The 15,874-nt window shown below is 39.2% G+C and overlaps 1 protein-coding gene across 2 annotated transcripts in view; it reads left to right on the top strand.

Moving 5' to 3' along the window:
- The window catches only part of NPTN (neuroplastin), a 45,624-nt gene extending 30,860 nt beyond the window's left edge, over positions 1 to 14,764 (top strand). For both annotated transcript variants that reach the window (XM_082198727.1, XM_082198728.1), the window contains 3 exons: positions 10,212 to 10,233; positions 12,492 to 12,564; positions 13,748 to 14,764. In XM_082198727.1, the coding sequence (XP_082054853.1) occupies positions 10,212 to 10,233; positions 12,492 to 12,552 (83 nt within the window). In that variant the 3' untranslated portion in view covers positions 12,553 to 12,564; positions 13,748 to 14,764. The remainder of the gene's footprint in view (positions 1 to 10,211; positions 10,234 to 12,491; positions 12,565 to 13,747) is intronic.
- Positions 14,765 to 15,874: the final 1,110 nt, after the last annotated feature.

The raw sequence follows: 15,874 nt of genomic DNA, 5'->3' as shown, positions 1-15,874 counted from the left end.
ACATAATAAACTTTGCCTCTCTTCTGCCTCATAATGGGTTAAGTATAGGGCCATAATTTCAACTTCATAAAATGTGGTTTGCAGAACAAGGAGTCTGCTTGGTTATGTGTGTCTTTGTAGTTGAGATAACTTGAAATTGTATTCAGCAGAGATCATTTTGGAAGCATTGCTTAGCCGAGCTGCTGGGCAGTACTAAGAAATGAGGGAGGGCTCATATTACATGGAATGGTTTTTGTTGCCTCTTGAAATAATCCTAGGGGAATTAATGGCTTTAAAGGTAACATTAGAAGTTACTTAGTTGATTTTGCTCAAATGCAGCTTGCTTTCCTCAGTTCAACATTGTGGTGTCTTGCAGAACAGCATTTTGGATACTTCTAACAAAACAGATGTTTAATCAAATATGCTCACAAGGCTACCTTTTGCATGTGTAGTGTAAAGACTGGTTACCTAAAAGCACCTGCAACTCTTTGTAGTGAGAGAACTGTTGTTCATTCGCACTTTATTTTTGTTTATTTTTAAAACACCCAGATTTGTAATTATGTTTTATATATATAAACATCAAGCCAAGAACTTAGAATTGAATCCCCAAAATCAGCTTTTTTCATATTGTAAGCCACCTTAAAAAGGTATAACCTTAAAGGAAAGGCACTCTAGAAATATTTTGTAACAAAATTAAACAAAAATTAACCAAATATTATTATGGAAGCACACCTAGTGGTGGACACACCAGCTGGAGGGTCTTGTGTAAGATAACTTTTCGTTGCCTCATCAGGGGTGAGTGATATTGGGTATCATGTGGGCAGTATAATGCTTTTAAATAGGTACTGGAAATATATAGGGGTAAATACTGCCTATAAAATGTAATAATTCTGGCCTGCTTAGGGTGTATAAGACACGGTAAAAAGCATTATTACTATCATAGACATAACTAGTGCTTAAGCCTAAGATCTCATAATGGATTCCGTCCTATAGTCCTGTTTTTGCACAGCTAACTTGTCAAAATATTCACCTATTTAAGCATGTCTGGTGCTCAAAGGGAAGCTTCTTGGGTAAGTTTGTAGCAAAAAAGGTCAACAGTTTTGAGTAAAACCCTGCAGTGTAAATTTTGCTTCTCCCAGCTGTAAAAATGTCTGTGTGGCCACACAGGAAGACTGACCCTGACATGCTCGCTCAAGTGGACTGCATGTTCTGAGACTGGAGGAAACTAGCCCCAGATGTATACAAGCAACTTTCAGCAGGCCCAAAGATATTACCTTTCTTTTCCTTTTGCTCTGCTTCTTCAAAGTGCAACTAGCAGTGGTATTACTAGGCATGTGTGTCTATGGTTATGTAGAGCTAACACTGCAGGATGGCTATAGAACAGCTCTGAGAAGATTGCTTGTGTGTGTGTGTGGGCATACTAACGTGGAAAAGTGTGTCTTTGTGCAAGTCCTTCCCACTTGGCCAAAGGCTAGGAGCAGGAGAAAGCTGTGTTATTTTGATTGCCGCTTCCTCTGCAGATGGCTTCTCTGTAGGGAAGTGTTTGATTAATGCTAAAGCTTTTTACCACCTCTTAACAAGACCCAAGCAGGTCTAGAGCCAGATTGGTTGGCTGCAGCTTGCAGTCTGGCATGAAAATAGTTGTGCATGGCCTTATTTGGAAGATGCTGGTTACTGTTTGATCAGATTATAAGCATTTGCCAACACTGTGCTGGGTTCATTTTAATGCACTCTTAGAAAGATGCATGTGACTGGAATTAAGTGTGTGAAAACAGGAGTTTCCCTGTTGTGTTCTCAGCTATTTGAGAACTCGGGGAAAGCGGGTAAGGGGGGCTGTTGCCTGATATGGATGGCATCCTGTTGCTGTTGGCCAAATAGCTCACAGTTGGAATCCTTATTTTGACATAGCAATATTTCCTAGCTATGGAATTGATGCTTCCTTCTAAGCTTAATAGAAGTTCTGAAACATCAAGGCTGCATGCTTTGACGAAATCCCAGTATCTGCATTACCCCTTTCATTAACGGGAGTAGGTTTCATGTTGTGTACCTGTCAGGAGTTGGCTGCCTTTTCCTTTTGGCTTCATAAATATTTTTGTTTGTTTGTTCAACTGTTGCTGTGAGGAAAGCCATCCAAATTTAGAGTGGTTCACGAGGGGAATAAAAGAGAAGCTAGCTTTCCTTAAGCCAAGTTAGCAATCCCAATAATTGATAATGTCAGTAAAACAAAAGGAAAGCTTGAATCATTATCCTTGTGGATAGTCTGCTGATGTGCCCGATAGGTAACCTGAGTTATCCATTGCATTCCTCACCGGTGGTTAAGTTAACTGAATGGATCAAGTGCATATGCCATTTCAATTGGTTTGTGGATTACAGCTTAACCAGGCCAGTTCTAATACAACCTCTGATTTCATCCATTTGTAACAGGTGATGTGAATAGTTTATAATATTGTCTCTTCCCACAGGTGATGTATATTTGTTTTTCACTTTTAGGGCTGATTTCTGCATAATATTCTAGGTCCATCCTCATGTCCAAATGTCCTTGAAATTTGTTGTACAGGAATGTCAGTACCAGCCCCCTTGGATGATAATCAGAAAGTAAAGAAAGAATATACTTTCTGATGAATGTAGCAAAGTGAAACATTGGCAAAGCTTTTTCCATATTACAAATACTCTTGCATATGAGTATAGGTTCTTGCTTATGAACTTTGAAGGATCATAGTTCAGTGGTAGAGCGTTTACCTTCCCGCTATAAAGCGGTACCTATTTATCTACTTGCACTTAAGGGTGCTTTCGAACTGCTAGGTGGGCAGGAGCTGGGACCGAAAGACAGGAGCTCACCCCGCCGCGGGGATTCGAACCGCTGGCCATGCGATCGGCAAGTCCTAGGCGCTGAGGTTTTACCCACAGCGCCACCCGCGTCCCATGTTTGCACTAGCTACGTATTATTGATTTCTGAAAAAAACTTAAGGGTGTATGTTGTTTGTATACTTTCACACTCCAGACATAAATTGGTGATCATTCTCTCTGCTTCTCCCTCAGCAAAAGAATAATGTTTCATTGTTACTTGACTGAATTGCGCTATGTTTATGCTGACTTTGACTTTCAGTTACTGCTTCAGAAGAAGGCCTTTGCTTGGTAATTGACTCCTGCTATAGATTTCACAAGCATTTTCCCCCCCTCTCAAAATAATAAAGTTTCAACCATAAAATTTCATTTTTCAGAGCTAACTGGCCTGTGCAAAGATGGCCAAAATCATCTATTTGCAACAGGAGAAGAGAACCCTTGGGTTGATGTCATGTAGTTAACCTGTTAGCCTGACCAGTGTATCATCAGCTCTTCATGCACATCTTACATACTACTGTACAGAGTGACATAATCCAGAGCAACAAAGTTAGAACAGCCAGTTTTCTAATGAAAGAGTACTCAAAAGGTTTCTTCCCTCTGCCTTTTTCTTGTATTGATGCCTTATGACTTCTAATAAGAAGTTACATACCTTGTGTCAGAAATGTTCTTCCACTCATTATAACACTGTTTTAAATGGTTTTGTGAATCAGGCCAGGATCAGTATATTCCTTTTACCCCTCCAGTGACAGTTCACCTGAGGTTTGCTAGCTTCAGATTCAATTGAGAGATGCTACTGCCTGAGTGATGCTGCTGCAATTGGTGTCCTAATTTACAAGTGGCTGAGTATTCTTTACCTTGGCACTTGAATGCCTAACTGGTGCATGAACCTTTCATATGCATAAAATAGGGAGGGGGGAAGACTATGTATGCCACCTGGAGCTCGTTGAAGAAGGTGGGATATATATGCCACAAACAAAACAAATGTTTCCTGTGTTTAAGGGTAAGCAGTTCCCTGAAACAAAATTGCATCGAGCTGATCCACTTAAGTCAGTGGTTTCTATTTACCGCACCCTTATTTTTTTACGTTCCCCCCCATAGACACTGGTGTATATTATGCTCTGAAAATTGGTATCCTGGCAGATTAGTAAATGAAGCACTTGGCCTTCTGCTATGCTTGTTGAAGTCCCCCCACCCCACCCCAGTAGTGAATGAGCATTATACTTCCTTGCAAGTACAATGTTCGTTCCACAGTGACAAATTCATTCTTGGCTTCTTCTCTTGTTCTGTGCTCTACTGATGATGCATCATTGAATTTACTGCTTTGGGGGCAGGATTTGAGAAAGAAATCTGCCAATCCAGCCTTGATAAGCACAGCTAAGCACCCCCACATCTGTGCTGTTTGCCTGCAGCTCCAACATGAAGAACCTGCAGCCTGTTCTCTGTGATATGCTGGTCACAGAGGCAGCAAGATGCTTGTCATTTGGAAATTCAGTGTTACTAAGTGACTGAAACATACAACTGCTGCTCATAATATGATCCTCCTCAGCTTCCTACATGACTGAAGATCATTATTACATGACTGGCGCCTTTTTTATTGGCTGCTTTTCTTTCCATTCAGGATGGGGGGGCAGGTCAAAGGGGTTTTAAGCGGTGCTAAAATGTGTAATTACATTGCCCAGGATTTGATCATGCTCCATGCACTCACACATGAGCATGGAAATGAGCCAGGAAGCCACATTTAACCATAGCTTCTTGATAAATCCAAACTATGAAACTATGACTTGCAGACAAACCAGGATATAAAGCCATGCTTCTAAAGTGGGCTTATGAATCCTGACTTGCTTCAAAACTATTAAGCATAGTTCCCAGTTTGGACATACTGAGAAGCTCTGTTTTTAACTGCAGCTTCCAGTTTATTTCCCCACATCTGCCAAGGGGTGCATGGAACTTGTGCCTATCCTGTCTCATTAAGATAGGATTTTATTGTCCAAACATGGCCATTGTCTGAATGTAGCCTTTGTTGCTTACATGGTGGCATGTGGCATTTTCCTCTTATGGTGATTCCCCCCTCCCCAAGAACACAGTAATAATTGCTCGATCATAGTGAGTTGTGCAACATGCCAATATGATTATTTTAATGGAAGGAATGCTGTTTATTGGATTAGTTTATAGGCATACACTCCCATTTTTTAAAGTATGTGTTTTGGGGGGTAAGTAAAAAAATAAAGACTCCTTATTTTTATCTAGATATACATGGCAAACATATGGTTTCTACTTTGGAATCCTTTTTGCTTCATATATTTTAGTTTATTAAGATGTGGTAACTGCTTTTATTATTATTTTTCCTAATTTGTGAACTTACACCTAATTACACCTAATTTCATGTGTGTACTTCTGCGCTGGATGTGCAACAGTCTCATTCCACTGTCCTACTTACATTCTGATATTCAATTTTTTTTGCCTTGAACCTAGTTTATAAATAGTAACATTAAGATAACTTCTAATTGTCTTCTCTCCCCCCCTTCTTCCTATCCTTCACTTCTGTGCACATCTAATCTCCCTAGCAAAAGGTAGCTATACTTCATGAATGAAAGTATAGGAACTAATTTTGCTTGCAGCCTAGGAGTTCTAGTACGCTAGCAGCCTCAAAAGCCTGGCTTTGTTAATTGCCTTCCCTAACTTGTTAGTTCTGGTAGGTTCTATTTCACATCTATGTAGACTGACTGTGGCCAGACGTTGCCACTTCTAGAGATTTGCCCCTCCATTCTCTTTCAGAGGGGTTGCACTGGTTTGGTATGTGGATATCTTCTTCAATAGAATGCCATTTATGTATCAGTATATTTCAATATACTGATAAAAAAATGACTCAAAAGCTGTTGTAAAATGTTTCTCAAAAGCCCTTTAATGGCATCTCTCAACAGTTCCATTTTATGTTAAAACTTTCAGCTGTGTTAAGTCTTAGAGTACTTACTGTAGGAAGCTCTCAAGCTTCCTCCATTTTATTTCCAGTGTTGTTGCTGAGGGGTGTGATTCTTGGAATCAAACAGGAAAATGAGTTGAAAGCATTTCTGCTCTTCAGTGTAGAAGATAGAGTTTGATGTTAATCTGGAGCAGGCTTGGTCCCAGTATATGTTAGAATGCTGTGGAATGGGGAAGGGGGAGATAATCTCAATTAAAAAGTCTGTGGACTATCCTTCTGTAGCTTCTCTCTTTGAAAAAAATCTGATACGGAATTTGTACAGCTGATACATTTGAATTTGAGCAGCCGATACATGCATAGGATCATTGCATTTTAAAATTTGGACATTTGCCATGTTCTAATTTTTATGTGAAACATACTTTTGTGGGGGGAAAGTGCAACCCACAAATGTGTAATGTGATTGAATCCTATGCATGTTTCAGTCACTGTTCATGCTAGAACTTTGCAACTGGGGAAATAGTCCAAAAGTCAAAATATATTTTGGATGACATTTTCTTTGACCCCTGAAATGTTAACCAATAATATGGCTAATCGAAGCAAACATTTCAAATTCATATCTTAATGGTTTCCAGGGTACTTCTTTACAGCTGCCACCCACCCTCTCTCTCCCCCTACCCCAAGCACCTGCCTGTTCCTTGCTCAGAATTTGGTTCAGCATAGCATCCACAAAATTAGGGCTTTCATTTTAGCTTAACGTACTCTGTCTTTTCATCAATATTTTCCCCTCTATATAACATCTCAGTTGGCAACTGCTTTTACTGATTACCTTGCAGGGAGTGAGGTTAAAGTCCCCCGTCCCCATTCCTGGTGGATCTGCTGCTTCACAGTAAATCCAGACTCCACTATGTGAAAATGGGGGCACAGACAGGAGCACAACTGCAGAAGGAATGAACTTCTGCTGGTGTTCTCAACACGGCCCCCCTTCCTATTAAGGGGGATAGTGGTTAATGCATATACAGGCCTGTGTATGCCATTAAGAAGTGAGTGATTCCTTTTGTTCATTTTCTCCTGCTTCCATCACTTTTCTCCTCTTTTACCCACCCACCCGCCAGCTATTTGAAGACATGAGGGAGCAGTTTTAGCCCTTGGATTGCTGTTTGTTACAAGCCTGCAGGCGAGGGCTGTCTTGTTTTAAATGATAGTATGAAAGCCACTTTGGGAGCCTTTTAAGCTTAAGAGCAGAGTACAAAAGCTGTAAATATATATACCGTATGTATATATAATTCATCAGCAATTGCTGCATATCTAGCTCCTCCAGTGGGGAGAGTCAATGAGTAGTGCTGTTCCATCACAGAACCACAAGACAATGCATTGTGTGCTCTGGCTTCTTGGCGTGGATTCTCACTTTTACATTTTGTATTGTTTCTCTGGTACAGATGCTGGTTAACAAAATAGAGGCACTTCGTTTTATCCATTACTTTGATCTTTATGCTTTTTTCTTGCTCTTCAACTATAATTTTCCCAAAGCAGCTAAAAACATCTTTTTTAAAAATCTGAATTTACAGGTTTGCAAGGGGTGTGTAGGTGTATCTGGGAGATTCTATAGATAAAGTTGTGTATGTTTCTTTTTAGAAATATTCTTAAGTGGCAGCTCGGAAGTCATTGGGGCCTTCAGAGGATTTTAAGGGTCTTTAAAGGGGGGGACATACCTTTGTTCTTCAAACTAGTTCAGAGTTGCTGTATTTATGTTTAGATACACAAAAGTGTAAAATGAGAAGTCAGAATTTCAGACAGGTAGGAACGCTGTTCAGTGCCTTCTCCACCACTAAGCTACACAATGCATGCTTTTAATTTTTGAAATATGACCCTTAAGAACTGCTGAGCATATAATATCTCTCTCAAATGCACATGTATCCTAGGTGTGCAGTTGGTTTTTATAGTTTACAAATCTGATGAAGAACTTGGCAGAGTACCTTCCGTGATGGAAGCATATTTATCAGCGGCCAAAAAATGGGCAAGGTACATTACTCTGGACCTGCACCCATCAGATTGGAATACAGAGGCACATCTTGTCTTGTGTGACCACCAGCTCAACTACTAGCAAATTAGATTATTACTAGATCATGCTGTTTGAGTTGTATTGTTATTTGTCAGTTACTATGACTTCTTTTTTTCCCCCCTTCAATTGCATCATTCCTTTAAAAATGGTGGTAAGTGAGAGATCTGCATGCTTTGGAGTTTGTTTAATCTCCGCTTCAGTCTATACAATGCACAGTTCATAATGTTAACACTTTTCTTACTTTTACTCATTCACGTTCACAACTAATTTGGGTTTAAGTTTGCTGTTGAATTTCATTTTCTAATTTGTACCATTTTTCTGTAGTTCTGTTCCTCCCTTTTATTGGTCGACTTCTCTAGGATTCGGTCCTTTTGTCTGTCACGTATTGTACCGTGCTGGGGCCGATTTTGTAATGCTCAAGCGGCTGACCCACAAGCTAGTGGTGTATTAAGGTTTTCACTTGACAACCATGCTTTACTGGACACAGAGGGAGGTGGTGGAAGTCCTGCCAGTCCAATAGGATTGTCGCATGTGAACAATGCAGGCCACGCTCCAGCACCTAAGTGCCAGAGCACTCACCCGACTTTCTTTTGTTAAAGTGCAAAACCTTTTGGTTAAACTTATTCAATAAAACCTCTGCTTTCAAGCTGTCTTTTACCACCCAGAATGCTTGAGGATCAATGTTTCAGGTGGTACAAATTAGAGCTTGCAGATTGATTAAGAGAAGGACAGGAGCCTGCATTTTTTCCAGAACTGCATAGGGGAAAGAACTTCAAGCATCCTTTTTGTAGGCTGTCGTGACCAAAGCAAGGATTTGAGTAGAATGACTGCTTTAATGTGGTACTACTAACCCTGCTAATTTCTTTTTTAAAAAAGCAAAAACCTAAGAACTCTCACCAAGGTGTCACAGATTCTAGTAAATGGCTCTTACATCTACTGTTTATAATGTAGAGTCTATAGCCTAGGTTGCCTCTGAAATCTTTTGGGAATTGAAAGGTGTTCATTTTGAGGGGAGACTTAGTTTTGCTGTAATGTGCTTTATGTTCCAATACCTGATGTGTCTCTGTATATCCCCACTGTATATACAGCACATTGATGTCTGGTTGTCCTTACTAGTCCTAGTTCTTTCTGTACCTTGTTCTGATAGTTTACTGTTAGTAACAGACTTTTGTGGACACTAGTGTGTTGCTAGTGTGTTATTTTGGCTGTCAAGCTGTTGGTTTGTGGTTAGCTCTCTTTATTTTGAATGTTTTATTTATTTATTTTTGTTCTGATAACTGTGCTGGCGGTGGCTTTGCCTATCCGTTGCCTCGAAGGTACAGGTGGAGTAATGTTCAGCTTTGATCAACATTACTCCTAGTGTGTGCTCATGCGGTTGCCAACACTGTTAAGACTGTAGTTTCCATAACTGCTTTGTGTGCCCTAAGACCCCTTGTGGAATCCTGCTGAGTTTAAAAAATAATAATAAAGATTTTAGAGAAAGTTTTTTTTAGCTTGGAAAAATGATGAAATGCAGAAAACATGGTCATCCATAGAAGTTCTACAGAAGTTTTTGCACAAGTTTATGGATTGGGATTTTCCTTGTTCAAAAAATGCCTTTTTGTTGTTTAATGTACTGCATCATTTTAAAGCATCAATGAAATGTTCAGTTGATCATAAAGAAGCCTATGTGAAAAGCCACACGTTGACTTTTTTCTATTTTCTAAAAAATATACCTTAAAAATGGGACAACTTTCTGGCTCTCCCATCTCGCAAGCTGAAGTCTCTGTGAACTGTAATACTAGTGTAACCTTTATGCTGTTTCGCCAGAAACTCCCCCCCCCCATATTTATACATGGAATCACAGACGTTTGCTGCTATCAGAAGGACTGCCTTTTTAGTATCAGTCAAAATTGCCTCTTCCACTTTCTGGAACTTAATTTTATTAAGAGATCAGGCAAAAGTGTGTGAAAGATGGTCTAGGGTGGTATATGATTTCCTGTGTTTTGTCCATCAACACTTAAGAGGCGGGGGGAAAGCCTTTCTTTTTAGAAACAAAACAGCAGGATTTTACAACTGAAATGTTGGTTTGTCTTCTCATCTATCTTGTTAAGATTGAACCACTGGAACTTGGGGACAAGATGAGTATGACCACATTGCAACAATCTGTCCACTACAGTTGCAGTTTTTCATGATGAGCATTAAAAGTGTTAACTGAAATCATTTTGAACAACATACTTGTCATCTAAACTCAAAGCCAGAAAAAATAACTTCATGAATCTTTGCAATACAAATGGAATGGCCTTTAAATAAATGCTGTATGTAGATAATACTGTTTGCAGCCCAGTAAAGGTTTACTATGGATTCTTAACTAGACTCTTCTTTCCTTCTCTCTTTCCTTCACTGGATCATAATGAATTCCTGCTGCAGATGATGAACCAGCTGGGCCAATGTAAGTATTTCATAACTGACTGCTTATTTTTCATATGGGAGGCAATGACTTTTAGACTTTTCCACCTTCCAGGGAACCCATCCTATGATCACCTGTCTACCATGGTTCCAAGGCACTGCATCACTGTGGAACTACCTTTTAAGGTGTTACAAAAGCTTCAGTTACACAGAGATACATCTTCCAGAACCTTCTAGAATTGGGGCAACCCAGTCAGATGAGTGGGGTACAAATAATTAAATGTTGATTATTAAAAATATTTTTGATTGGCATGCCTTGTTTTGACCATATCATGCCAGCCTCGAAAGAGCTTCACTGGCTCCACAGGCTCACTTTCAAGCTCAGTTAAAAATTGGCAGTGCTGAATTTTTGAGCCGTAAGCATCTGGGGCCCAGGGGCCTGATGAAACCTCTGCTCTTGTGTCAAACTGCCTGCATTCCAAGATCTCTGCTAAATTGTCCCAGTCAGAGGTGAAACAGATGTCAACAAGGAAGTCTTTTTTCAACTGTGGAAATGCCACCCCCAAGGAGACCCACTTTTATTGCTCAGGTGCTAGGGATTTTTTTGTTTGTTTTTGTTTACCTAAGCACTTGAAAACTCCTGTTAGTGATGCGTTTTGGTATTGTTTTAATAGCTTTATATGTTGTTTTTGTTCAGTTGGTTTATTTCACAGTGTGTATTCTTATGTAATTATGAATTACTTTCATTTAGGTAATGCAGAGTAGGGTATAAATATTTTAAATAAATAAAAAAAATAATCAACAGCATTCACATGGGTCTTGGAGAGCTTTGGGCAAGTGTTTTAGACCTTGCCACTGCCTTGTGTGAGCTGAACTTGCATTTTGCACTCCATGGCTTCACATTGCAAAGGACGACTGGTAATGATGAACAAGCTATCGTCCAAGGAACCCAGGGAGCGTAAAACCCAGTTTGAAAAATTACTGCGTTAGGCCTTAGAATAAATCATAGGAATGCCAGTGGCCTAAATTGATGCTGAATTCAGAGAGTAAAGAAGAACTGATCTTTGGAGAGTTGGCATTGCTGCTTATTTAATACACCTTTACTAAACCTTTCAGGACACACTGCCCTCACAAGGCTCCTTACATAATGTTTTCAAAACATCAAAAAGCAACCCTATAAAATACAATATCAGAGTTAAAAACAGAAATAGTTCAAAATTTCCCAGCACAATAACTTAATCACAGAACAATATAAAAATAGAATATGCAGTTCAAAGTTAAGAGCGTGCAACAGTTAAAACTTTTCCAGTATGCAAATGCTAGGATTGGATTTCTGAGTTTGGGCTTATTTCACTGTGGCTTTTGCTGTTTTACGTGTTGTTGGTCTTGTCTTGTTGAACTAACGCTAATACTTTGTTTTTATCTTTAACTGGCTGTTTTATAGAGAAGTGAGGAAGAAGGTTTATAAAAAAGGATACAGCAATTTCACCATTATAGAATGCAGCAAATTCATTTTAACTATTGATAACTTTCAAAGGGTGATCCACTAAGATAGCATCTATTGATAGCTACAGTACTAGGCATAATCTCCAGATTCATAGGTAGTTTGCACAGGGTGGGCTGTTGTCTTCAAAGTTTGGGTTTCCTGAAGGAATCTGAATGGCCCCTGGAAAAGCAATATGCTCAACTAAGTCTGATCCAGCAGGGCAGTTCTTAATGTTTTTCAATTTGCGAAGAGCAAAGCCTGCTTAGAAAATAACTTCTCTATTCCAGTGCAACATGTTCCTTACAAATCCCATAATAATTTAACAGACTTGTTTATTAAGTTACTGTGGAAAGATTAACATAATAGATGGATTATGCGGTCAACACAATAGAATTGCTGGTGTTGAGCAATCCTGTGTTAAAGTATAAAAGTGACAAGCCCCTTTCCAGGTGGCTTAACAGTTGACATAGCCAGGAGGAATCCAAAGGTGATGCCATCAATAAATAGTGTTGACATATAAGGTTGGGCCAATTTTTAAAGGCTGAGAAGCAAGGAAATGCAAATTGAACCAGTTATTGCCCTTAATCACCCAGAAACTGATGTGCTGTCTGAAAAGTCTAAATTGTTCATTCAGCTGCCTGACTGCTATAAAGGGAATTGTTTCGGAACCTGATTACTTTTCTATCCATATTACTTTTGTACAAATGCTGTTTTTCTTTTGTGCTGTTTTCATTCCATTCAGTATCTTAAAAAGGTTTATTCATGCTGACTTTATTTTTTACAAGTTTAATTCCATGCCTTTTTTTCTTCCCTAGGAAAACCAACTCCACAAACAACCATAAAGACAAAAATCTACGCCAGAGAAACACAAATTAAAATAATGCTAATGTAAGCCTGTCTCTAAAATCTGAGTTCTGTCGAGAATATATAAAAATTTGTATTGTGACTTTTTTAAACCCTAGGTAAAGAAATGAAGGACAAACTTAACTAGACAAGAGAGGGAACCCGATCTATTGCAGCATTAGGTCTCAATGCACTTGTTGAAATCAGTGCGCAAAGGCACCAGTAACTGCACAGGACAGACTCTAAAATGGTTTAGAAGTTGGGAAGAACTAGAAAAGTTGCTTTGGAAACAATTTTCTGAAAGGGGGTTGTACTTCCCCTGTGAGTGCATAGACCAGGGAGTACTTTTTGACCTAGCTTTGCTCTTTGATGCCAGGTGTTGGCTATGGCCAGGAGTGGTTTTTGCAAAGCTTCAACAGGTGAGCCAGCTGTTCCTAGATAAAACAAATATGGACACTGTTATACGTGCCCTGGTCACACCCAGATTGGTTCACAGTAATGTGCTTTATGTGAGCCTTCCTCTGAAAAGCATTTGGAAATGTGAGCTACAAAATGTGGCTGCCACACTTCTCTCCAGAATGCAGTTTTGTTTCATCTGCTCTGGCTTCTAGTTTGTGACCAGGCTTAATTCAAGTGTTGGCTCTTGCCTGCAAAGCCCTAAATGGTTTGGGACCACAGTATCTGAAGGACCACCTCCTTCCACATGAGCCTATAGAACTCTTGACAGGGCAGTCGGTTCCCTTTACGCTTCAGGCATGCTCTTGAGACCTTTTTATTCTGTTGAGCTTTCAGTGTGGTTGAATGTTTTTATCGTCCTGCTCTAATTGTGTGATACTTCTTCATTATTATTATTATTATTATTATTATTATTATTATTATTATTTTACATGGCACATAAGGTACAATTTGAGAAAACAATTATTACAACAGCGAACAAATAGAATTAAACTTTTGTCATGCATGATACTGTGTTTTTGTAATACTATTTAGCAATTAACATGTTAGCAATTCTGCAAACAGTTTGGAATTTTTATCTGGTGCTTTCTGAACATATTTTTTACTACATAACTCTCCTTTCTGGTAGTTTAGGTGATTAGATAACATATGGAAAGGAACCAGTAAAAACAGATATAAATGCAGTTTGCTTGGCTTTAGATGTTTTCTACTGTGCTTTTTTGGATGACATATTTGTGATGTAGTTAACCACTGAACTGTTCTCATTTTTCAGAGCTTTAAGAATGAGAGACTGAAGGGAATATCACTGGCTAAATTGGATAATTGAAATGGTTGGTTTCACACTCCAGTCCCATCTCTGATGTTTTTTTCTTTTCAAGTGAGCAACAATGACTGTCTAAAGCATGCCTTATTTAGCCTCTCCAGTAAGGATGACCTAGCCAACACATTTAATAATGCTTCAGTATAGAGGGTGTAAACAATTTTTGGCTTGATGTGCTGTGACTGTTGCTTTCTTTTCTTTGAGACTATTAAGTATTACAAGTAAAAAAGTCCAATCATGCATGCAGCATTTTTTACTTAATGTAGCTGTTAAGACTAGCAAAGCTCAAAGATGCACTGCTGCCATCTAGTGATAACTTTTGTAAAAGTACAGCAAAACCTAAAATATATACAGTATATATTTATATTTTTGGGAGGGGAAACCAAATTACAGTAAATGTTTGATTTTTAAGATTCTGAATTCATTCCTTATATTCTATGTCTGAGAGATAAGTGAATTATGTCCAGTACTTAAGAGAAGTTACATAAATTATTCTAAGGGCTTAATCTATAATGACAGGCTTGGTTATATTATCAAAGACTGCAAGAACTGGAATAGTTTGATTGGTGGTGATGAGCTGCAGTAAAAATCTTTAGTTTATAAATATTATGATTACTTTTTAAGTGATTTTTTTTTTGTTAAATCATGTAAATTTCTCATCCTTTTGCACTGATGTGTTCACATTCTTCTTGTACATTCAATTCAGGCAGAATTTTATAATTTACTTTGCTTAAATGCTAATGTTAGAGCATGGTGATACTCTATGCAACTGGTTTGTTTCCGTTTGACATTAAGTTTTCATGTTGATTTAAAGATTGATTGTAGAGTCACAGACATAACAGGGTTCTTAGATTGTGGCATACCTGTAGATGCATGAACTTGTGATGTGTGTACTTGTTGAAGTGCAATGATGTGTATAAAAAAGTGGATTCACCTGTTTTTAAAAATAAAACACTGATAAAAGCCTGACTTTGAGGATGTCTTTCTGTTATCCATCTTAACACACACATATATGAGTGTTTGCAATATTTCCAGTAGTAATTTTAAGCATGAAAACAAAAAGCAGCTTTTTTACCAGACCTCTATCCAGACGTTCAGTTGAATTGCCTGAATTGCTCTCTTCTCTTTCCCCACATCTTCACGTTCAGCCTTGAGATAGGCTGGCGGAGAGATTGTGACCGGCCCAAGGTCAACCAATGAACTTTGTAGCTGAGTGGGGATTCGAACTTGGTCTTACTATAAGCACTACTGTTCATATGACTGTCATTGCCCAGAAGCTGCCTGTGATCTTGTTGCAGTTCTTGTCTTCCTGCACCCGTATTTTTTTGTTATCTCAAGCTGCTAGGCAAAGACCACAACTGAGAAATTGCTGTCAACAATATCTAATGCATCAGTACTGTTTGTCATGTGGACATAATAATAATTTATACATACATACCAAATCCATCTGACCGGGTAAAATGTTAAACATTTAAAACTTTTACATACAGGACTGTCTTTAGATGTTTTATAAAGATTGTATAGTTACTTGGTTGTATACAGTAATACCTCGGCGAACGTCCACCTTGTCTAGCATCTGCTTCAGCGAATGTCCGCAGCAAACCTCAAAGTACTGCAACGGGTTACTTCCGGGTTTGCCACTCACGCATGTGGAGAAGCGCAAACTGCTCCGTGTGCAGATGCGGCGCTTTCCCCTGCGTCCTTTTCGGCTAGCGGCCGGGGCTCCGGAATGGATCCTGGTCGCAAAACAAGGTATGACTGTAGGTTGTTATTTCCTTGAAATCCAATGGGAGTGCATCCCACAGGGCGGGCACCACTACCGAGAAGGCCCTTTGCCTGGTTCCCTGTGATCTCACTTTGCACAGTGGGTGAACTGTCAGAAGGCCCTCGGAGCTGGACCTCGGTGTCTGGGCTGAACAATGGGGGTGGAGACCCTCCTTCATGTATATAGGGCTGAAGCTGTTTAGGACTTAAACACTTGGAACTGTGGTTTTGTGCCAGCAGCATTGGAGCCACAAGAGGGCCAATGAAAAATGAAAGGCATATTTGCATCCTTGGATGAACCCTGACCTATGGAGA

The sequence above is a fragment of the Podarcis vaucheri genome (assembly GCF_965113315.1).
Source record: "Podarcis vaucheri genome assembly, chromosome: 14".
In the NCBI taxonomy this organism is placed as follows: domain Eukaryota; kingdom Metazoa; phylum Chordata; class Lepidosauria; order Squamata; family Lacertidae; genus Podarcis; species Podarcis vaucheri.
The sequence above is the reverse complement of the archived record's forward strand: the minus strand, read 5'-3'. Positions and strand labels throughout refer to the sequence as shown.